This window comes from Lepus europaeus, chromosome 14 (genome assembly GCF_033115175.1).
Source record: "Lepus europaeus isolate LE1 chromosome 14, mLepTim1.pri, whole genome shotgun sequence".
Classification (NCBI taxonomy): Eukaryota; Metazoa; Chordata; class Mammalia; order Lagomorpha; family Leporidae; genus Lepus; species Lepus europaeus.
In genome coordinates this window covers 94,560,819-94,582,886 of record NC_084840.1, presented here as the reverse complement: position 1 = coordinate 94,582,886, position 22,068 = coordinate 94,560,819, and the positions used below count along the sequence as shown (strand labels likewise).

General features: G+C 52.5%; 1 protein-coding gene across 1 annotated transcript; it reads right to left on the bottom strand.

Annotated features, from left to right (window-relative positions):
- Nucleotides 1-1,122: 1,122 nt before the first annotated feature.
- Nucleotides 1,123-21,848, bottom strand: ENKUR (enkurin, TRPC channel interacting protein). The gene is made up of 5 exons (XM_062211469.1): nucleotides 21,734-21,848; nucleotides 13,991-14,136; nucleotides 9,990-10,213; nucleotides 7,120-7,266; nucleotides 1,123-2,165 (listed from the first exon to the last, which is right to left on the bottom strand). The coding sequence occupies exons 1-5, from the start codon at nucleotides 21,808-21,810 to the stop codon at nucleotides 1,989-1,991; spliced, it is 771 nt and encodes a 256-aa protein (XP_062067453.1). The 5' UTR covers nucleotides 21,811-21,848; the 3' UTR covers nucleotides 1,123-1,988.
- Between the last annotated feature and the right edge of the window lie 220 nt (nucleotides 21,849-22,068).

The window sequence follows — 22,068 nt, the reverse complement described above, 5'->3', positions numbered from 1 at the left end:
CACACACACACACACACACATCTTCCACCTGCTGCTTAACCCCCCAAATGGCCACAATAGCCAGGCCAGAGCCAGGAGCCTGGAGCTCCATCCAGGTCTTCCACACGGGTGGCCAGGAGCCAAGTACTTGAGCCAACACCTGCTGTTCTCCCAGGCACATTAGCAGGACACTGGATCAGCAGCAGAGCAGCCGGGATTTGAACCCGCACTCCCACAATGGGATGCTGGTGCCGCAGGCAAGTGGCTCAACCTGCTGTGCCACCATCTCTGTTTCCAAGCCTGGCTTGCACGTGCACTCCCCAAATCTGGATAGGATGTAAACATTTTTCTGTAATTAACTGAAGTCTCAGCTTCTGTGTTTGCGAAGATCTGGAAGGACCGTCCTTCGCTTTCTGTGTTGTTCGCAGGATAAAAGTCAGAGCAAGAAGTAGATGGTGATTTCTGTGACTTTTCAGATTTCTGATGAACATGGAATGTAATTCTTACGGGGTCCAGGGTCATATTTCAATGCTTGCCTAGGGAATAAGCCGGCCAGATCAGGCGACCAGCATTTTCACTCTTTTATCTCTGTGCCTGCAATCCGCCAGCTCCTCCCTCTGGTCGGTCCCTCAGCACTCAACGCCCTATTGTGAAACATACAAGCCCCACTGTTCCGTGCAACTAGTACTCTGTCTACTTGGGTTTTTTTAAATTTTTTTTTATTTTTACTTTTAAAAGGCAGAGGTGGGGATGGAGGCAGGGAGGGAGGGTGGGAAAGAGAGAGAGAGAGAGAGAGAGAAAGAAATATCCCACCCTCTGGTTCACTCCCACAACAGCTGAGACTGGCCCAGGCCAATGCCGGGAGCCAGGAGCTCCATCCGGGTCTCCCACGTGGGTGGCAGAGGCCCAAGTACTTGGACTGTCGCTGCTGCCTCCCGGGGTGCAGGTGAGCAGGAAGCTGGAGTTGCAGGTGCACCAGGGCTTGTCCCAGGCACCCCGATAGGAGACGCCGCTGCATTACAAGTGGTGTTTGAGCCGCTACATCAAACGCCCGCCCAGTTGCTTAGATACCTGCCACTCAACCTTCCCTGATATTCTGTGCTTCCATGTCTTACTGAATTTGCCTAGTTTAAACTTTCATAAAAGAATCCTTTCCTTCTTAGGTATTTGTAAGTTTTTATTTCTTATTTTGAGTTGAAGACATCTCTACTTACATATTCTTTAATAAAATTATGTAATCTTCACAAAGGGTAACTTTAGAGTTCACAAAAGATAAATAAAGAAAAAAGGAGCCTATTTCGGTGAACAGGCAGAGTGAGCTAGGGAACCAGGCGGACGGTCAGAGGTCTCCGGAATCCACCTGCCGGGGCGGGGGTACCATCTGGCCACCGTGGCCGTGCCTTCTGTGCACGGCCGTCTCGACTGTGTAAGTTCTCTTCTCGCTTTTCCTCCTCTGACTAGCAGCCCTCCATCGTGTGCAGTGTTGAGGGTACGGAAAGTGTTTGCAGGGACGGCGGCTCCCGGCGTGTTCTCAGGGGCTGGGGAGCCACAGGTGGGGAGCGCCGCAGAGAGCTCCAGAAAGCGGGTGCGGCTCTTTCCGATGCGAGGCGCCGCGCGGCTTTAAAACCTGCGCTCTCTGCATTGTGACATGTAGACCAAAAGGGGAGCTGATGACGGTACTCTTTCAGGGCCCAGAAAACGAGTGTGAAAACGGGAAACAAGTCCATTGTCACTGTCATCATTGTCACCATCATAATGAACTGCGTTATAGAACTGGGACACAAAGCCTGAAACTTTAATTGGTTTAAATGTGGAAAACACGACGCTGGCAGAAACAAAATGTTTCTCCTTTGTAGGTGGGTAATTCAACTACTCTTTAAACGTTGCCTAAGCCTTGTAAGACTACGCTTGATTTTTTGGGGTGTTTTCCTTTTTTTTTAAGTTGTAGGTTCACTTCCTAGTTTCCACGTTCCCTACACTGGCTGGGAGAGCTGTGCCTCAACAGCGCGTTACTGTTTGTTGGCGATGTAAATGATCTTGTGTTTCTCGATGACCCCGATGTCGTGTTCCAGTTGCTTCATTTGTTCTTCCAGCTTCTGCTTGCGGACCTTCTTCGGGATGGAGTCGATGAAGACCGAGAAGGACTGGAACTCCTTGTGCACCTCCTCCCAGTTCTTCTTCAGACCCTGCGAATGGTAGGGGAAGCAGTGAGTACTGAGAACTGCCAAGGTCTGGCCAGCAGGAAAGACCCCACGCCGGCAGGGAGCCGGAGCCGGGCCAGGGGCGCCGGGGCAGAGAGCTGTGGCCACTGTCACAGTTCTGTACCGAGGCCCCACCCTGCCCTGCCTGCACACTCCGTTCCCATGGGCGGTGTTTACTCCATGGTTTCCACGCCGTGTGTGTGTTTGGACCACCACATGCGCACATGCTGAGTTACGAGTTCTACAGGATTAAGCTTACAGCAAATGCTCTGGTGCAGAACAAGGAACTGAGATGCCCCTAGTTAAAAAAAAAAAAAAAGCACATTTGTGTGGAATTTATTTCTTATAAAAATTTACTTCCAAAATTGTCTTGTTGTTGTCATTTTTTTTAAAGATTTATTTTATTTGAAAGTCAGAGTTACAGAGAGAGGTAGAGACAGAGAGGTCTTCCATCTGCTGGTTCACTCCCCAGATGGCCGCAACGGCTGGAGCTGTGCCAGGAGCCAGGAGCTTCTTCGGGGTCTCCCATGTGGGTGCAGGGGCCCAAGGACTTGGGCCATCCTCTACTGCTTTCCCAGGCCATAGCAGAGAGCTGGATCAGAAGTGGAGCAGCCAGGTCTCGAACCAGCACCCATAAGGGAAGCCGGTGCTTCAGGCCAGGGCGTTAACAAACAGCGCCCACCCCTGTTGTTGTCATTCTTCAGCAGGGACATCAGAGACTTGATTGAGTCTCATGTGGCCAGGTGTTCTTAGGTTTGACAAAACAGGATTGGAAAAAAAAACGCCAGGGTCCAAGTCCACCAGGACAGTCCTCTGCGTACATTACAAAGAGCTAATCCCTCTCCACGTGGTCGCGGGGTTGATACTTGCCACGAAGGGATTCTAGAATGGACCGGGTGTTTTGTCGTCTGGGGCCTCCTGGGAGCAGCGAGGGTGGCCGGTCCCCATCCCAGTGGACCAGGAGGCCCTGCTGACAACATGCTCCTAGACTGCTCACCACATCCATTGACTGATTTGTCTGTCTGTTTTTGAGAAGCAGAGAGATGGAGACAAACAGAGCCCCCGGGGGTGGCAGGGACCCGATGAGCTGAGCCATCGCCACTGTCCCCCAGGGTCTGCCCTGCCAGGAATGTGGAATTGGGAGCTCATACCTGAACCCAGGAACTCTAACAAAGGGACATGGGTGTCCTGATGGTTGACTTAACTCCTAGGCCAAATGCTTGCCCCCAAATTTTATAAACTAACAGGCGTATGATTCAGTATGACTGCACAGATCCTTTTATTTTCACAGAAACAAACAGCCAAGTAGAAGGGCAGGCGTTTGCTGCAGCAGTTAAGATTCCACTTGGAGAGACCAGCGTGTGCTGCACTGGCTTGGGGCACTGCCTATGATCCTAGGACGCTCGTAACCCTTATCAGAGCGCCAGTTCCAGTCCTGGCTGCTCCACTTCCCATCCAGCGCCCTGCCAATGAGTTTGGGAAAAGCAGCGCTGGATGGCCCAAGTGCTGGAGGCCCTGCCACCTGTGTGGGAGACCCTGATAGAGGCCCTGGCTCCTGGCTTTAGCCTGGCCCAGCCTTGACCATTGCAGCCATTTGGGGAGCAAACCAGCGGATGGAAGATCTCTTTCTCTGTCTCTTCCCCTCTCTCTCTGTAACTCCACCTTTCATACAAAAATATCTTTTTTAAAAGATGCCACTCGGAACATCTGCACCCATTATCAGGGTGGGTTCAGAGCGGGCTCTGTTCCTGATTCCAGCTCCCTGCTAATGCACCTGGGAGGCTGCAGTGATGGCCCAAGAACTTGGGCCCCTGCACCCACGTGGGAGACCCAGACGGAGCTCCTGGCTCCTGTCTCTGGCCTGCCCAGCCCTGGCTGTTGCAGGCATCTGGGGAACTAAACTAGCGGATGGACGATCTCTTTTTTTCTCTCTTCTTCTTTACCGTCCCTCTGCCATTCAAATAAAAAATAAATCTTTTTTTAAATGAAAGAGGGAGGGAGTTAGCAGTTCTTGGAAAGAAGTCCTGAAAGATCCGTCTCCCTGCAGTCCTTCACCGTGGAGGAGACACGCACGGTGTATGTGCCCGGGCACTCCCGTACCTGAGGTTCTCACGGCCAGCCCGCTCTGTCTCCCCCTAGGGCGGACAGGGGGCTTCTATCTCCCAGGGTGGACGGTGGCGTGTGGGCAACGTCAACAGCTAGGGCTGGGAACGAACTCTCACTCCTGCTCCCCAGGAGTGGGACGTGTCCTGCCATTCTGAGACTTTGCTGTTGTGTCATATAAAAGGCCTCTGGTCCGCTGGCTGCAGCAGTGGTGATCCCCCCCCCCCCCCCCGCCCCTTTATGTTTCTCTTCGTCCTTCTTCTCGCTTCTATTCTAGTGCTGAGACAAGAACGCCAGGATTTGGGAAACACTTCACATGGGAGAAGCGGTCCTGATGCGAAGTCTTTCGATTTCTCGCTTCTTTTGCGTGGCCCTCCACCCACACTCCGAACCTTCTTGCTCTGTGATGGGGTGGGGTGGGCTTGGACCGTTGTGGGCGGCCCCTGGCTCTTTCAGCACTCAGCCCACGGTGGCACTGGCAGGACACTCCCACCCCTCCCTGGCCTGGGCACTCGCTCCAGCCGCTCCCCCCACCCCGTGTCTCTGGCCACCTCTCCCCGTTTCCCATCCCTGCCCTTCAAGCCTCAGTGGGCGTGGATGCCCACTGTCCTGGCTCCTGCATTTCCCAGGGCCCCTGGTCGGCTCCTCCTTTCCTGCTGGGGCTGGGGGCTGCTGTGCTGGGCTTCTCGGGGTCACGTCCTGTGCAGGAAGGTATGGGGCAGCCACGGGCCACAGAGAGAGGGTGCCTGTCCTTAAGCTGTCCCCTGCAGTCGGGGACACCCTCGGGGACACCCTCTCATTGCACGTTCAGAACCTTGGAGACTTGCGAATCACACACCCACGTTCGTGTGTGTGCATGTGCACCTGTACATACTACCTCGCATCAGGTAAACGGCAACTTTCTCCCTAGCAGGCATCGCCCCTTTTAAATATCCTCAGTGCTTGTGTGATACTGGCAGGCATGCCATAGAAGTTCCTTGGGGAGGAAGGTGACACGGATACAACGTTAAGAATCTGGAACTTGGCCACGCAGCGGCTCACTAGGCTAATCCTCTGCCTGTGTCTCCGGCACCCCAGGTTCTGTTCCCGGTCGGGGTGCCGGATTCTGTCCCGGTTGCTCCTCTTCCAGTCCAGCTCTCTGCTGTGGCCTGGGAGGGCAACGGAGGATGGCCCAGGTGCTTGGGCCCTGTACCCCATGGGAGACCAGGAGAAGCACCTGGCTCCTGGCTTTGGATAGGCGCAGCGCCGACTGTAGCAGCCACTTGTGGGGTGAACCAACAGCAAAAGGAAGACCTTTCTCTCTGTCTCTCTCTCTAACTCTGCTTTTCAAAAAAAAAAAAAAAAAAAGAATCTGGAACAGTATAGGAATCCATTTCGCAACACCAGTCATTAAGGCAAAAGTGACTCTTCCCGCGTCTTTCAAAGGTCTCTAGACATTATAGAAGACCTTCAAAACAAGAGTAAAGTGTTATCTTTACCTCTGTCAGAGAAAGCACGAGGAGACACACAGTGGGTGCTTGGTAAACTTTCTCTACAGATGACAAGACAGCAGCAGCCCTGTGCATGCCTCCTCATTTTTAAAAAGACGTAGTTATTTATTTGAAAGTCAGAGTTACACAGAGAGAGGGAGAGCCAGAGAGAGAGGGAGAGAGGTCTTCCATCCACTGGTTCACTTGTCAGATGGCAGCAATGGCCAGGGCCGGGCTAAGCCAATGTCAGAGCCAGGAGCTCCATCCAGGCCTCCCACATGCATGCAGGGGCCCCAGCACTTGAGTCGTCTTCTGCTGCCTTCCCAGGCCATTAGCAGGGAGCTGGACCAGAAGTGAGGCAGCCGGGATTCGAACCGGTGTCCACATGGGATGCCAGCACTGCAGGAGATGGCTTTTTAAAAAATTTTTATTTCTTAATTTTTTTTTTGACAGGCAGAGTTAGGCAGTGAGAGAGAGAGACAGAGAGAAAGGTCTTGCTTTTTCCATTGGTTCACTCCCCCAAGTGGCCACTACGGCCGGCGGGCTGTGGCCGGTGCGCTGCGCCAATCTGAAGCCAGGAGCCAGGTGCTTCCTCCTGGTCTCCCATGCAGGTGCAGGGCCCAAGCACTTGAGCCATCCTCCACTGCACTCCCAAGCCACAGCAGAGAGCTGGCCTGGAAGAGGAGCAACCAGGACAGAATCGGGAGCCCCAACCGGGACTAGAACCCGGGGTGCCGGCACCGCAGGCAAAGGATTGGCCTAGTGAGCCGCGGCGCCAGCAAGGAGATGGCTTTAACCAACAGTCCACAGCGCCAGCCCTTGGTGTTTTAAACACTACAGATAAAAGTCCTGAATCCAAAGCTCTAATGGAAACATGTCTTTAAAAGTCTATTTTGTTGGAAATAAGGAAACCATGTGTAAAACCTAGTGCCTGTTATTCAAAAATGTGATGGCTGGGTTCTAGGCCAGGATGGGAGAAAGTCGGTTCAGGAACAGTGTCGACTGTTCTAGAGCTCCATCTAGTGAGAAACCCGATTCGTGGGTGCTATTTTTCAGAGCCAGGGGTGGGTGTCTGGATGAAAAGGACAACGCTATTTCAGCCTTTCTGACGCTTGCCTGCTGTAAGGAAAGTGGGCTCCTTCAGGGAGAAAACAGAAGCCCGCCCCAGGTTGGAATGAGACGGGACTCCATGGGCGCCTCCCGGCCAGGAGTCAGTTCTGCTGTGTGGGGTCTGCCACCACCGTGAGCCCGAGGGCGCTGTTCCGACCAGAACCAGAGTGCTGGCTGCAGCAGCCGGCCCCGGGGGGCCTGCGAGACCCCTCCGGCTCAGAGTCCCCCTGGGGAGTGGGCGTGGAGGACGGGCTCACCTGCAGGATAGCCTCCCTCTCCTCATCCGACAGCCTCTTCATGGCCGCCTTCTTGAGGTTCTCCTGGATGTAGCGGTCGTACTCTTCTTGGGCCCGCCTGACTTCCTCGTTCCGCACACAGATGTACCTGGGGGTGACCCCATAGTCCTGCAGGGGGTTTTCAGATAGAAGGGAATCAGCTCCCACCCCGAAGGGAAGTATGTGAACGCACACGGACCGATCAATCAATGGCTGGAGACAAGCGAGCGCCAGCCTTACGTCCTGTGATGTCCAGCCAGCTCCGCTCCCCGCATTGAGAACCTGTTGATCCTGGTCTTCCAAGCCGAGCTAGGTCTGCAGTCATGGTACAGGTCAAGCCACTGCTTATGATGCTGGCAGCCCATATCACAGTGCAGCTTCAAGCTGGCTGCTCCACCTCTGATCCACCTCCTTGCTAACACACCTCAGCAGACAGACGGCTGAAGATGGCCCCCTAGAGGGAGACCTGGATGGAGTTTCCGGCTCCTGGCTTTGGCCTGGCTCAGCCTTGGCCGCTGTGGCCATTTAGGAAGTGAACCAGTGGATGGAAGATTGCCTTTCTCTCCGTAACTCTGCTTTTCAAATAAGTAAAATAAATAACTTTCCTAAAAACAGACCATCTGCATTGTTATCACAGCCTCTTGCTTTCCCCTTCCAGATGTTCGCAGCACCTGCTCTTGGTTGAGGACTTGGCTGCCATCTTACTTACACCAAAGAGTCAGCTCTTTCTCCCAGATTCCAACCCCAGAATCTTTTTTTGTGCTTCAGCAATTACCTTAAAATATCTTGACATCGCTCTTCCTTTTATTTTTAAAACTATTTATCCAAAAGGCAGAGAGAGAGAGAGAGGAGAGACAGAGAGAGAACTTCTATGCTCTGGTTCACTCCCCAAATGGCTGCAATGGCTGGGGCTGGGCCAGGCCAAAGCCAGAAGCCAAGAACTCCATCCAGGTCTCCCAGATGGGTGCAGGGGCCCAAGCACTTGGACTATCGTCCAGCGTTTTCCCAGGCACATCAGCAGGGAGCTGGATCAGAAGTGGAGCAGCTTGAAACTCAAACTGGCGCTCCATTTTGGGACGCCAGTGTTACAAGCAGTAGCCTAACCCACTACTCCATGGTACAGGCCCCGAGGTCTCTTTCCCATGGGCTCACTAAGTAAAAGAAGACAAATGCTCCCAAGGCATCATAAAAATAAACCCTCCACAGATAGCAAGCGGACCCGCCATAAGAGGAAACTGACTCTAGAACTGGAGGTTGTTTCTGGAAATGTATGGACGTGTTCAGGCATCCTCGGCCATCAGCTGTGGGTTCGTCCAGATGAGCGCAGGCCCTGTCACTGCTCTGTGTTCATTCCGCAAAGATGTGTTTGAGGGAATACTTGGGGTGAAGTACAAGTCGAAGAAGAAAGCCAAAGCTGCAGTGCCTGTGTGGTCTGCAGTCCATGGCTTAAGAGAAACTCATCAAAAACAGTAAAATCAAGGAAAGTGAGGGGAGGAAAACACAGGGGCTGTTGGATCAGTAAGGAGGTGAGGAAGACTTCCCTGAGGAAGCAGCAGCTGAGAGGTCTGGAGTGGAGTTGTTGGAACTTGGGGGCCGGCGCTGTGGCATAGCTGGTAGAGCTACTGCCTGCAGTGCCTGTATCCCATATGTGCACCAGTTCAAGTCCCAGCTGCTCCTCTTCCAACCCAACTCTCTACTATGGCCTGGGAAAGCAGTAGAAGATGGCTCAAGTCCTTGGACCCCTGCACCTGCGTGGGAGACCAGGAAGAAGCTCCTGGCTCCTGGCTTCAGATCGGCCCAGCTCTGGCCATTGCAGCCATTTAGGGAGAGAGCAACGGATGGAAGACCTCTCTCTCTCTCTGTCTCTGCCTCTCTGTAACTCTGCCTTTCAAATTAATAAATAAAACTTAATAAATAAGTAAATAAATAAAACCGTTCACAAGCTCCGGCTCTTCTCTGGGACGCTCAGCAGAGCCATGCTTTCCTGCTCTGGAGGTGGGATGTGGTCACGTGGCCTCAGCACGGCCAGCTTCCTGGGACTGTCAAGATTACCTGACCCAGGCCACTTCCACAGCAGAGGCTTGCCTGGCTCACGGTTTCGGAGGTTCAAGTCCAGGATCGGCAGCCCCGTTTGTGTGGCCTCTGATGAGGGTGGTGGGTGACAAGGGCAGAAGCGTGTGCGGGGTGAGTGGCCCTATCTGGAGCCAAGGGGCAGAGAGAGAACTGGTGGGCCGGAACTCAGGCCTTGGCCCCACCTCCTCCTGGTTCCTCCACCTCTGATGGCGCCTTGGGGACCGAGCTTTTAACACAGGGATCCTCGGGGGACTTTCCACACCCAAACCAGAGCCCCCGCTTTGGCCCAGTGCGAGATGTGACCTCTGCAGCTCCCAAACGGAGGCCTGAAGATGCTGTCTCATCTGGATGGGTGTCCAGCGATATTCTGGATTTTCCGACTCCTGGAAGGAGGGGGACAGGAAGCAGAGCCCCAACTGCCTTCCACGGGCCTGCGGCACAGCAGGCAAGAAGAGGCAGTGGCTTTACGCTGCCGGAATCTGGGGGTTGTCTGTCTGTCCGGAGCCAACGCGGGATGGGAACCCTAGCGGTCAGAGTGTGCTGGGAGCACAGGCTGGGGGAGTGCAGTGGTGAGCGGTGACACAGAGACGGGACGGCACTGGGCACGCTCTGCGCAAGAGAGGGAAAGCTCGCTGACGGGCAGACGCCTCCCTGCGGGCTGAACGGTGGAGAGGGTCGCCTGGTGCTGATACGGAGGAGGGCGGGCGGGCCAGCACCGTGCACCTGGCATCTAACTCACTGGGCCACGCGCGGCCTCGGGGCAGGGCATCCAACGCTACCTTTTTATTGATGTACTTGGGAAGGAGTCCTGAGGTCTCCAGGTCGTGCTTGTCTCCGGTTCTCTTGTCCACGTAGATGGGTTTGGGCTTCTTAGCCACTCCCATGATGACGTCGGCTGCGTTCGTGTTGATAAAATTCTTCCCGCTCTGAATGCCCATCACCGGGTGCTCGGTCCTCAGCGGCACGGAAGGCTTCCTGGGCTCATTCCATTCGAACTTCTTTTCTGTTGCACACAGCATTTCCTCGTCAATGTGATGCCACAAACCTTGCTACTGGGTACTACTTAACGATATCCACACATCTTGCAGCTTGAAACTGGAGTTTTACTAACAACACAGCCAAGCATTTATGGTAAAAAGCCTCTACGTAGCAAGCTGTACAGATATCAGATGTGTATGGCATTTTCTGGGTCAATCACTCCCCCATAAAGTGGTTTAGAAAAAGGAAAAAAAAAACAATAATCACAATGATAAGTAATCAGTTAGTATGTTGGAAAACAGTGTAACTATTGGAAAGAGCAGGATAAGCCTGACCCAAATTATAGACAAGCTAACCAAGACGCACATTTTTAATGGCTACCAGCAACAGATATTCAGATTTCCCACTTAAAATAAATCTAAATGAGAAAACACTTCTTTAGTATTATTAATATTACCAATAAGTGTTTCTTCAGAGGAAAATTATCATTTAAAAAATCACCAATTAATCAAACTTGAGGTATTGAAGGTACAAAATTCTACAGTTAAACTATTATTTTAAGATATAAAAATCATGTACTGGCTGTATGGCCAACATGCAGCTAAACCAATAACACATTGCCAGAGTGGGTGCTGGGCCCCCACAGGTGTAACACACCAGAGTCTCACATCACAGCACCTGGGTCCAGCCCCGTCCCTGGCTCCTCACTCCAGCTTTGCCAGTGCAGTGGGGATGGCTCAGGTAACCGGGTGCCGGCCACCCACTCTGGGAGACCTGGATTGAGTTCCTGGTTCTTGGCTTTGTCCCTGGGCCACCCAACCCCCGCCACTGCACACTTTTAGCGAGTGACTCGGTTGCATGGAGCTCTCTTTGTCTGTCTGTCTCTCTTACCAACATAGTTCCAATTTCTCGACATTTCCCTGATGGCATCTCACATCCTGAAGTCACTACCAGGAATGATTTACTTGTCTACGTACGTTCTCTGCACAGTGACGCAGCAGGTGAAATCGACTGCTTTTCCAGGGCCTCTTCAGTTCAGCTGTTTCAACCTTTGGATGGCGGCCCAGCACGACGGCTTGTCAAAGTGCTGAACACAAGTCACTGTATTTCCAAGGACCAAAGGCAACACAGCCCTTAACACAGCCTTACTCCACCCTTAAGCCTGCTACATCCCCTAGGGACTTGGTCTTTGCTCATTTACTGTTTCACCTGGCTATGAGCTTATACGTCTTCTGTTTTCAGGTAGAACAATAAACATGGTGAAGTCTAGGGACTGGGGACCGGCGCCGGGCTAAGCCACTCTGCCTGTGGCGCTGGCATTTCATATGGGTGCCAGTTTGTGTCCGGGCTGCTCCTTTTCCGATACATCCTGCCACGTGGGGAGTGAACCAGCAGATGGAAGACCTTTCTCTCTGTCTCTCTCCTCTTGTCTGTCTGTAGCTCTCCCTCTCAGATAAATAACATCTTTAAAAGTCTAGGGACTGGGTTGGCCTCTCGTTAGAGAATAAACTGTGTTGCTCCAGAATCCTTGTGTTGAAGTCCTAATCCCCAGGACCACAGGATGTGACTGTACTTTGGAGACAGGGTCTATAAACAAGTAATTAAGTCCAAGTGAGATTGTCCAGGTGGCCCTGATCCAATGTGTCTGGAGGCAGGAAAATGGACACAGACGTACCCACAGGGAGGCCAGGTGAAGACACGGTGGGCAGACGGCCTGTACAAGCCCAGGAGAGAGGCCTCAGGGAAAAACCACCTGGCCCCGCCCTCCAGCCGCACTGGACCGGCCTTCAGAAGGCTGGCCACACACTGAGTTTCTAGATTGTTCTCAAGGCCGGCGAGATTCTGCGCTTGCCTTGAGATGCTTGCAAGAGGAGGGCCGGGCTTCCTTCCCCTTTCTTTGTTCGATACATAGGATTTATCCTGCGGGGTAGCTGTGCAGTGAATATGTCTAACCCCAGAGAAGACACACACGACCCATGGGGAAACCACTGGCCTTGGCCCTGCGGGACTGAAAGCAGTGAATTCTGTTTCATCGGTTTTCAATATTCTCAGGTGACGGGGTGGGAAGCACACTGCCAAGACTCCAGCCGACGGCAGATCAGAGAGACACCGGAGTCACAGATAGAGCATGGGTGCTGTAGGTTCTTTTTTCTTTAAAGCACATGGTTTGCTAATTGAGAGAGAGAGAGTGAGCGAGCTCATGTGTTGGTTCATTGAATCCCAAATGCCCACATGGCTGGGCCTGGGCCGCACTAGGAGACGTGAGCTCCACCTGGGTCTCCCACGGTTACTTGAGGCACCACCTGCCGCCTCTCAGGGTGCGCTTTCCCAGGAGAGCAGACACAGGACTCGGACTGGTGCCCTCTGACGTGGGATGCAGGTGCCTCATCGGCACCTTCACCACTATGCTGGAGCGGTAAACCTGGGTCCCTTCTTTCCTGATGAAGAATGCCCTTACCGTTTGTCACGGCACATGGTGTGTGAGTGATCTAAACTACTGCCACAGGAAGTAGTTCCACTCTTGTTAAAATGCATAGTCCTGGGGCCAGTGCCGTGGCGCAGTAGGTTAATCCTCTGCCTGCTGTGCCGGCCTCCCATATAGGCACCGGTTCTAGTCCCGGCTGTTCCACTTCCAATCCAGCTCTCTGCAATGGCCTGGGAGGACAGTAGAGGATGGCCCAAGTCCTTGGGCCCCTGCACCCACATGGGAGACCGGGAAGAAGCACCTGGCTCCTGGCTTCAGATTGGCACAGCTCCAGCCATCTGGGGAGTGAACCAATGGAAGGGAGACCTTTCTGTCTCTCCCTCTCACTGTAACTATACCTCTCCAGTAAAATAAATAAAATCTTTAAAAAAAACACACGGCCCTGGGTGAGCTTGAGGTTTCTGCATTATTTCCATGATGGGCAGACGTCCAAAGGCAAACACTGTAAAAACGACAGACTCACTGCTCTTCTTTATCACCCTGAGACATCAAGGAAGACACAGCGAGGCTGGGAAGAAAGTCCTCCCGTGCACTTTGTCACTCTCCATTTTCCTACAGCTTCCTTTCCTGAAGTCAATACACTCAGAGCAAGATGAACTGTAATTGTAAAGGCCCTGGACAAAATAAAAACGCAGGGCTCCTTGGTCAAAAACAATTAAGGATTTCAAAACAGCAGGAGAAGATCATTAAACCAAACACGAACCCCTACGAAAGCGTGGGGTCCTGTGCAACGGCACTGGTGACACAGCATGCGGCTGGCTCTGTCCCCCAGACATTCACCCTTCCTGGTGCAGCCTGGGAGAGTGGAGGCTGATGATGGTCACAACAGGAGCCCGGCAGTGCCTCAACAACAGGCGGTAATGGTGGCAAATTTCACCTCTTGGGAATAAGACCAGGGAAGGGTTAGGAGCAAGGCAGTCTTGCTCATGAACCAGACACCGGCTCTGGGGACCAGCACTCTTCTTGTAGGTGGTGCTCACGGTCGAAGCCCCCTGGCGGGGGATTAAGATGGTGAGGAGTGTCAGGCAGGAGCGGGGCATCGCTGGAGAGCACAAAAAACAGTTTGAGAGTCTTGCCTCCTCCAAAGTCAGGGGACAACCTACCACTCTCTTTTCTTTGCTCCTACTGCGTTCTCAACGCCGCTTCCTCCTAGCCATACATGTTCTGTGTAACAGCAGGTAAAGTTGCTATCACCTGTGTGTATTTCATATTCACTGACAATAAAATCACCTTATTAAATTGCCACCTTATTTAAATGACCCAAATTTATTTTTTAAAAAGAAAATGATAAAAAACAAATAAAGAAATGAAACCTACTGGGTGGTAGAGTTTTTTCCTTGGAGTGTTTCTTTAGGAACTCCTTTGGAGAAGGTACTTCCACTTTGGCTGGCCCCATCGTTTTCATCGCTGCTTTGTATTTCTGCATGTCATTTTTTACGGCTGCCTTAAAAATGGATATGTACCTAAAATTAAAGTGAAAGAGTTGTAGCATTTGTGTTTCTAGTAAGAACTAAAGTTCCAAAACAGGCGTACATTTCTGATTTACGGGAGTCTATGTTCCTGTGAACAGCAGTGGTCAGCGCACTTATCTGAGCCCTGTCTCCCAGGCTGACGCAGGCTCCACGGGAGCTGTGCACTGGGAGAGGTGCCACACGTAGAGTCCCCTTGCTACCTCTTGGACCCCTGTGGTGCCCCTAGCAATGCCGCCTCTCTATATTACTAATATAGTAATGCTCCTTTCTCCTCTCTGCCAACAGGCTTGCTAAGAGGTGGTGAATTTCATTCATCTCTCACAGAGCCAGAACGTCATAGATTTTCTGTAATGTTCACCTGTTTTCCAGTTCAATGATGTCTAACTTCTTCTCCTTAGTTTGGGTTTAATTGATACTTTTTTTGCATTTGCATTTTATTATAAACCTTTTTGTTTTTCTAATATGTGCTTAAAACTATAAAGTTATCTAATCTCCACATTAGCTACCTTGTACAACTGTTGATTGATTTTCATTAAGTCCATAATACCTCTTAAATTGCATTTTGAGGGGCGGGCCTTGTGGTACAGCAGGTTAAGCTGCCACCTACAATACCAACATCCCTTACGAGCGTTGGGTGAGTCCCAGCTGCTTCACTTCTGGTCCAGCTCCCTATAGCACCTGGGAAAGCAGCAGATGGCCAGAGTGCTTAGGTCCCTGCCACCGCATGGGAGACCTGGAGGAGTTCCTGGCTCTTGGCTTCCGTCTGGCCCAGCCCTGGCCATTGAGGCCATTTGGGGAGTGAACCAGCAGATGGAAGATCTTTCTGTTTCTGTCTCTCTGTAACTCTGACTTTTATATACATATACATAATTTTTTGAAAGTTTAATTTTGATAGCTTTTTTTACTTAAAAGTTTATTTAAATTGTTTGGTTTTCATGTAGTTGTATTTTTATTTTTTTAAGATTTATTTTATTTATTTGAAAGACAGAGTTACAGAGAGAGGTAGAGACAGAGAGAGAGGTCTTCCATCCACTGGTTCACTCCCCAAATGGCCACAATGGTCAGAGCTGCGCTGATCCGAAGCCAGAAGCCAGGAGCTTCTTCCGGGTCTCCCACGTGGGTGCAGGGGCCCAAGGACTTGGGCCATCTTCTACTGCTATCCCAGGCCACCCTCTACTGCCTTTCTGGGCCACAGCAGAGAGGTGGACTGGAAGAGGAGCAACCGGGACAGAACCGGCACCCCAACCGGGACTAGAACCTGGGGTGCCGGCGCCGCAGGCGGAGGATTAGCCTAGTGAGCCAAGGCGCCAGTCATTGAGCCTTCTTCTTAAAATTGAGCCTAACACTCACAAAAGCTCACCTGAACGCAAATTTTCCTGGCAAGTAATTTTTAGGGAATATTGTTGGTGTATTTTCTCCACCAAGTATCTTTGGGCGCCTATGAAATGTCAAAGAGCCATGCCAATGCGTCTTATTACACGTTATGTTCTCTACAGAAATCTGAATGAGAAACAGTAACATTAAGCCAGGAAATGCGGAGGGTGGCCGCAGTCCTCCTTGCCAATAAAAATCCTGTTTGTGGGGGCCGGCATTGTGGCGTAGTGGGCTAAGCTTCCGCCTGCTGCGCCAGCATCCTATACGGGTGCCGGGTTCGGGTCCCGGCTGCTCCAGTCTGATCCAGCTCCCTGCTACTGCACCTGGGAAATCAGCAGAAGGTGGCCCAAGTCCTTGGGTCTCTGCACCCACGTGGGAGACTTGGAAGAAACTGCTAGCTCCTGGCTTTGATATGGCCCAGCCCTGGCTTTTGTGGACATTTGGGGAGAAAACCAATGAATGGAAGATTTCTCTCCCTCTGTCTCTCCCTCTCTCTGTAACCCTGCCTTTCAAACAAATAAAATAAATCTTAAAAAAATGTACTCATTAGACTCATAGATCAAGGAGCTATTTTAGACACAGTAACTGGCATCTTGATGACAGCAAGGTTTCTCACGAGTCCTTGTTGGTAAGGGAGAGAGAAACATGACGAATCCACGGGCCCATTCGGGTAACTGGAAGACTCAGAAAAGCGCTTCTGTCCGCTTGGGAGAGGTGTCTGGTAGCTTACCGAAGTGCACAGTGCTTGCCCTTTCAATGGTGTGTAGAGATATAGAAGGCATACTTGTTAGATCTGCAAGTGATACGAAGCTGGGAAGAATGGCTAATCCAGTGCATGAAATATTCATGATTCAAAGCTATCTCCACAGGGTAATATTGAGTTGAGATAAAAAAAGAATCAACTGGGGCCGGCGCTATGGCGCAGTGGGTTAATCTCTGCCTGCAGCACCAGAATACCATACGGGCGCTGGTTCTGGTCCTGGCTGCTCCTCTTCAGATCCAGCTCTCTGCTGTGTCCTGGGATGGCAGCAGAAGATGGCCCAAGTCCTTGGGCCCCTGCACCCACACAGGAGACCCGGAGAAGGCTACTGGCTCCTGGCTTCGGATCGGCGCAGCTCCGGCCATTGTGGCCATCTGGGGAGAGAGCCTGCGGATGGAAGACCTCTCTCTCTGTAACTCTGTCTTTCAAATAAATAAAATAAACCTTTTTTAAAAATGAATCAACTACAGAGAATAAGATATCCACCTTAGCCATAATGCATATAGGAATTTTGATGTGAGCCCACAGTGGGATGTGGCTGTTAAAATGCTGGTGGACACTTGGCCAGCATGGACAAGGACAAGAGCTAACAGTTTCCTGGGTTGCCTAGACCCTATGTGGAGTTCACCACAGGGAAAGAGGAAATAACTGGAGATGTTAAAGAACATCGGTAAAGGCCGGTGCCGTGGCTCACTAGGCTAATCCTCCGCCTGCGGTGCCAGCACCCCGGGTTCTAGTCCCAGCCGAGGCGCCGGATTCTATCCTGGTTGCCCCTCTTCCAGGCCAGCTCTCTGCTATGGCCTGGGAAGGCAGTGGAGGATGGCCCAAGTCCTTGGGCCCTACACCCCATGGGAGACCAGGAGAAGCACCTGGCTCCTGGCTTCGGATCAGCGAGATGCGCCGGCCGCAGCGGCCATTGGAGGGTGAACCAACGGCAAAAGGAAGACCTTTCTCTCTGTCTCTCTCTCACTATCCACTCTGCCTGTCAAAAAAAAAAAAAAAAAAAAAAAAAAAAAAACCAACAACAACAACAAAACAAAACAAAAAAAACCCAAGAACATCAGTAAAAAGGGTGACGAAAACCATGAATAAAATCCTGAAAACAGCCGTAGCTTCTCACTGACTGCACACCACCTTCATACCTCAAGTCCCAGCTCAGGAAGGGGCTCTCCACCCGTTTCCTGTTGGCTTCTCTCCTTAGGACTTTCAGTAACATCTCACTTTGCGGCTGATCAACACTGCAGTGCCTGTGCCTCAGCTCCCCGGGAGGACCAAGGCTCCGATGAGCCGTCAGAACCTCGCCCTGCTGCAGAGCTGCAGGGAGCTGGCGTGGGGCTGCGACCTGTGCCCGGCCCCATCGCTGGGGACACTGAGTCAGCACAAGTGCCTGTGCATGGCTAAGCAGCCTGTGCTGTGTTCATAACGCGTGCTTTGCGTGCGCGTAGGCAGCTTGTCAGAAACCACTCCCAGATGTGGCTGGGACGGTAAACTGTCACTCTAACAGAAGGGGTATCTTGGCGCCACATCTGGATGCCTTTTCCACTGCTTCTCATCATTCGACTTTGTCCTTCAGAGTAAAACCAAGGACTTGGTGCTGTCGCTGCAACCCACCCCCACCCCCCCCAATAGATACACTAAGGCAAACACAGGATAGGGGCTTGGCTAATGTTTGCCAAGCAACTAACAACTGTTCCCATATATATATTTTTTTTAATAACCAGCTGTAGTAAATCTTTGTAATTTACCACTGAACAAGGCGGTTATCAAACAAAACATCATACGTGCAAATTCAGTGTTCTATAAGTCTAATCCACCAGCGTAGACCGAGGAGGAACTGGGTCTCCTGTGGTATATGGGGATGTGGTATAGAGGTCTCTATAGCATCAGTAACTTGGACACCTCTCAGGAACTCTGCTAGTGTACCACAGCTGATTTCACACTCCCCTTTCCAATCTACTAGACGTTGAGAAGCTAACAGAAATACAATCTAGGGGCTGGTGCTGTGGCTTAGTGGTAAAGCTACCACCTGCAGTGGCGCCATCCCATATGGGCGGGCGCTGGTTCAAGCCCTGGCTGTTCTACTTCTGACCCAACTCTCTGCTGTAGCCTGGGAAAGCAGCAGAATATGGCCCAAGTCCTTGGGCCCCTGCACTCGCTTGGGAGACCCAGAAGCTCCTGGCTCCTGGCTTTCGGATTGGTGCAGCTCTGGCTATGGAAGCCCGCATGCTTGCTCGCTCGCTCTCTCTCTCCTTCTCCCTGTTACCCTGCCTTAATTAATTAAAAAGAAATACAATCTAGTTACTACTCTGGGTAAAACCATTCACTGAGGTTTATTTTTTTAAAAAGATTTATTTATTTACATGAAAATCAGAGTTACACAGAGAGGAGAGGCAGAGAGGGAGAGAGATCTTCCATCTGCTGGTTCACTCCCCAGATGGCTGCAATGGCCGGAGCTGTGCCGATCTGAAGCCAGGAGCCAGGAGCTTCCTCCGGGTCTCCCAAATGAGTGCAGGGGCCCAAGGGCTTAGGCCATCTACTCCTGCTTTCCCAGGCCACAGCAGAGAGCTGGATTGGAAGTGGAGCAGCCGGGTTTTGAACTGGCGCCCATATTGGCACTGTAGGTAGCAGCTTTACCCACTAAGCCACAGTGCCGGCCCCAACTGAGGTTTAAAGTTATAGGAGTTTCCCACTTGTTGAAGACAGCATATACCCTAAGCAAATAACAGGAAAAAAATAAAGGGGGGGGGGCGGGGTCAGCACTATGGTACAGAGGGTTAAAGCCCAGGCCTACAGCGCCAGCATCCCATATGGGTCCCGGCTGATCCACTTCTGATTCAGCTCCCTGCTGTGGCCTGGGAAAGCAGTAGAAGATGGCCCAAGTCCTTGGGGCCTTGCACCCACGTGGGAGACCTGGAAGAAGCTCCTGGCGGACCCTGCCTTCAGATCGGCTTAGCTCTAGCCATTGCGGCCATGTGGGGATTGAACCAGCAGATGGAAGACCTCTCTCTCTACCTGTCTCTGTAACTTTTTCAAATAAAGAAAATAAATCTTAAAAAAAAAAAAAAAAAAAAAAAAAAGCCGGCGCCATGGCTTAACAGGCTAATCCTCCACCTTGTGGCGCCAGCACACCGGGTTCTAGTCCTGGTCGGGGCGCCAGATTCTATCCTGGTTGCCCCTCTTCCTGGCTAGCTCTCTGCTATGGCCAGGGAGTACAGTGGAGGATGGTCCAAGTCCTTGGGCCCTGCACCCGCATGGGAGACCAGGAGAAGCACCTGGCTCCTGACTTCGGATCAGCGAGATGCGCCGGCCGCAGCGGCCATTGGAGGGTGAACCAACGGCAAAAAGGAAGACCTTTCTCTCTGTCTCTCTCTCTCTATCCACTCTGCCTGTCAAAAAAAAAAAAAAAAAAAAAAAAGTTGAAGGGGCCGGCACCATGGTGCAGTAGGTTAATCCTCCACCTGTGGTGTGGCCATCCCATGTGGGCACTGGCTGCTCCTCTTCCAGTCCAGCTCTCTGCTGTGGCCTGGGAAAGCAGGAGAAGATGAACCAAGTGCTTGGGCCCCTGCACCCACATGGGAGACTGGGAAGAAGCTCCTGACTCCTGGGTTTGGATCGGCGCAGCTCCGGCCATTGCGGCCATTTGGAGAGTGAACCAACGGATGGAAGAACCTCTCTCTCTCTCAATGTCTGTAACTCTACCTCTCAAATAAATAAATAAAATCTTAAAAAAAAAAAAAGTTAAACATTTGATCTGAAAAGGACCATGGAGATTATCCATTTGCTTTACAGATGAGAAAAAAGTGAACGTTCATTCAAGATCCCAATAAAAATTGGCTGGAGAGCCAGATTCTTAGCCCAGCGCTTGTTCAATGGTTTAGCCTGAGGGAGCATCTCCAAGCTCAGTGCTTCAGAGAGTAGATAAAAATATGAAATGCGCCGGCGCCGTGGCTCAACAGGCTAATCCTCCGCCTGCAGCGCCGGCACACCGGGTTCTAGTCCCGGTTGCCCCTCTTCCAGGCCAGCTCTCTGCTGTGGCCTGGGAGTGCAGTGGAGGATGGCCCAGGTGCTTGGGCCCTGCACCCCATGGGAGACCAGGAGAAGCACCTGGCTCCTGGCTTCGGATCAGCGAGATGCGCCGGCCGCGGTGGCCATTGGAGGGTGAACCAACGGCAAAAAGGAAGACCTTTCTCTCTCTCTCTCACTGTCCACTCTGCCTGTCAAAAATAAAAAATAAAATAAAAATATGACATGCGTCTCTGAAGCTGAGGGTTTTCTTTTCCCCCCTTGCATTCTCAGAAGTGAAAGATGAGTGACAGGGAGCACTTCCAGTCCTAGGAGGAAGGGGGTTGCCTCCACTGGTCACCTCCTGTCTCCCCGCGGATTTAGGCGAGCTCCGTTCTGTGAAGCACACGCACAGTGGCATGTCCACTTTGTGCTTCCTGAGAGGCGAGGAACAAGGTGTTCCAACAGCTACGTAAAAGTTGACTTGGCTACATTTTTGTGACCCCCCCCCCCCCATGTCTCCATCCATCCTTCCATCCACTGTGGTCTCTGAGAAAGGCCTCAGAAGTGGTCTGGTCCATCTACCTCGTTCCACCCATCAGTGGCAGTGAGGTGAGGCTCAGAGGCAAATGCGGATTCACGTTTGGCAATAACCACCTTGGGGGAAAAGAAGTACCACCTTCTTGAGAAGGAACGGCAGTGTGGTCTGAAAGACAACGTGGAGGGCTGGCCACTGTGGCGCAGCAGGTTAAGCCACTGCCTGGGGACACCGCCTTCCACAATGGAGTGCCTGGTCTGAGTCCCAGCTACTCCACACTTAGGACCCTGGGAGGCAGCAGGTGATGGCCCCGGTACGTGGGTCCCTGCCACCCCTGGATGGACTTCTCAGTGCTCAACTTCGGTCTCCAGGTTAGGGACATCCGGAGAGTGAGCCAGCGGATGGACGATCACTCTGTCTCTCTGTGTCACTATGCCTTTCAAATAAATATTTTTTTTTTTAAAGACAACACCAGGGGCCAGCGCCGTGGTGTAGCGCCACTTGCAGTGTCGGCATCCCAAATGGGCACTGGTTCTAGTCCTGGCTGCTCCACTTCCCATCCAGCTCTCTGCTGTGGCCTGGGAGAGCAGTAGAAGATGGCTCAAGTGCTTGGGCCCCTGCACCTGCGTGGGAGACCCGGAAGAAGCTCCTGGCTTCGGATCGGTGCAGCTGGGGCCAATGCAGCCATCTGGGGCAGTGAACCAGCGGACGGAAGGCCTCTCTCTGCCTCTCTGCCTTTCAAATAAGTAAATTTTTTTTTTTTAAAGACAACACCGACTTCCTGACCCCAAACACCAGGGGCCCTCACACAGGGCCACACAACCGTGGAGCCCACAGTGCCAGGTGCCCCGCCGGCCCTGCCACACGGGGGGCGGCGGCGGCCAGGGCCAGCCCGGGCTCACCCACCCACCTACCTAGCGGGCTGGGGCGGCTCCTTGAGGTCCCTGGGGATGAGGTTATAGATGCTCTCCGGGGAGCACGCGGAGTCCATGGCCGCCGAGCGCCGCCTCCGCCGCCCTCACCCCAGCGGCATCTCCGCCCCGCGCGTCACCGCTGCCCCTCGGCTCTCTGGCTCCCCGGGCTGCCCCCGAGGACCCCCGGGTCCCAGCGCCCCGCGCCCCCCGCGTCCGAGCGGTCCCCTCCTCGCCCTGCCCTGCCCGATGGCGGCGTGGTTGACGACCGGTTGCCGTGGAAACGGTTGCTAGGCGACGGCGGAGCGGAAAAGGCGGCGCTCCGAGCCGGGTCCGCC

Coding starts and splice junctions, on each gene's coding strand:
- ENKUR (XM_062211469.1), bottom strand. CDS start 21,810: ATGGACTCCGCGTGCTCCCCGGAGAGCATCTATAACCTCATCCCCAGG. Junction 14,137..21,733: donor GAGCCGCCCCAGCCCGCTAG/GTAGGTGGGTGG, acceptor CTTTAATTTTAG/GTACATATCCATTTTTAAGG. Junction 2,166..7,119: donor AGAGGGAGGCTATCCTGCAG/GTGAGCCCGTCC, acceptor TACCATTCGCAG/GGTCTGAAGAAGAACTGGGA.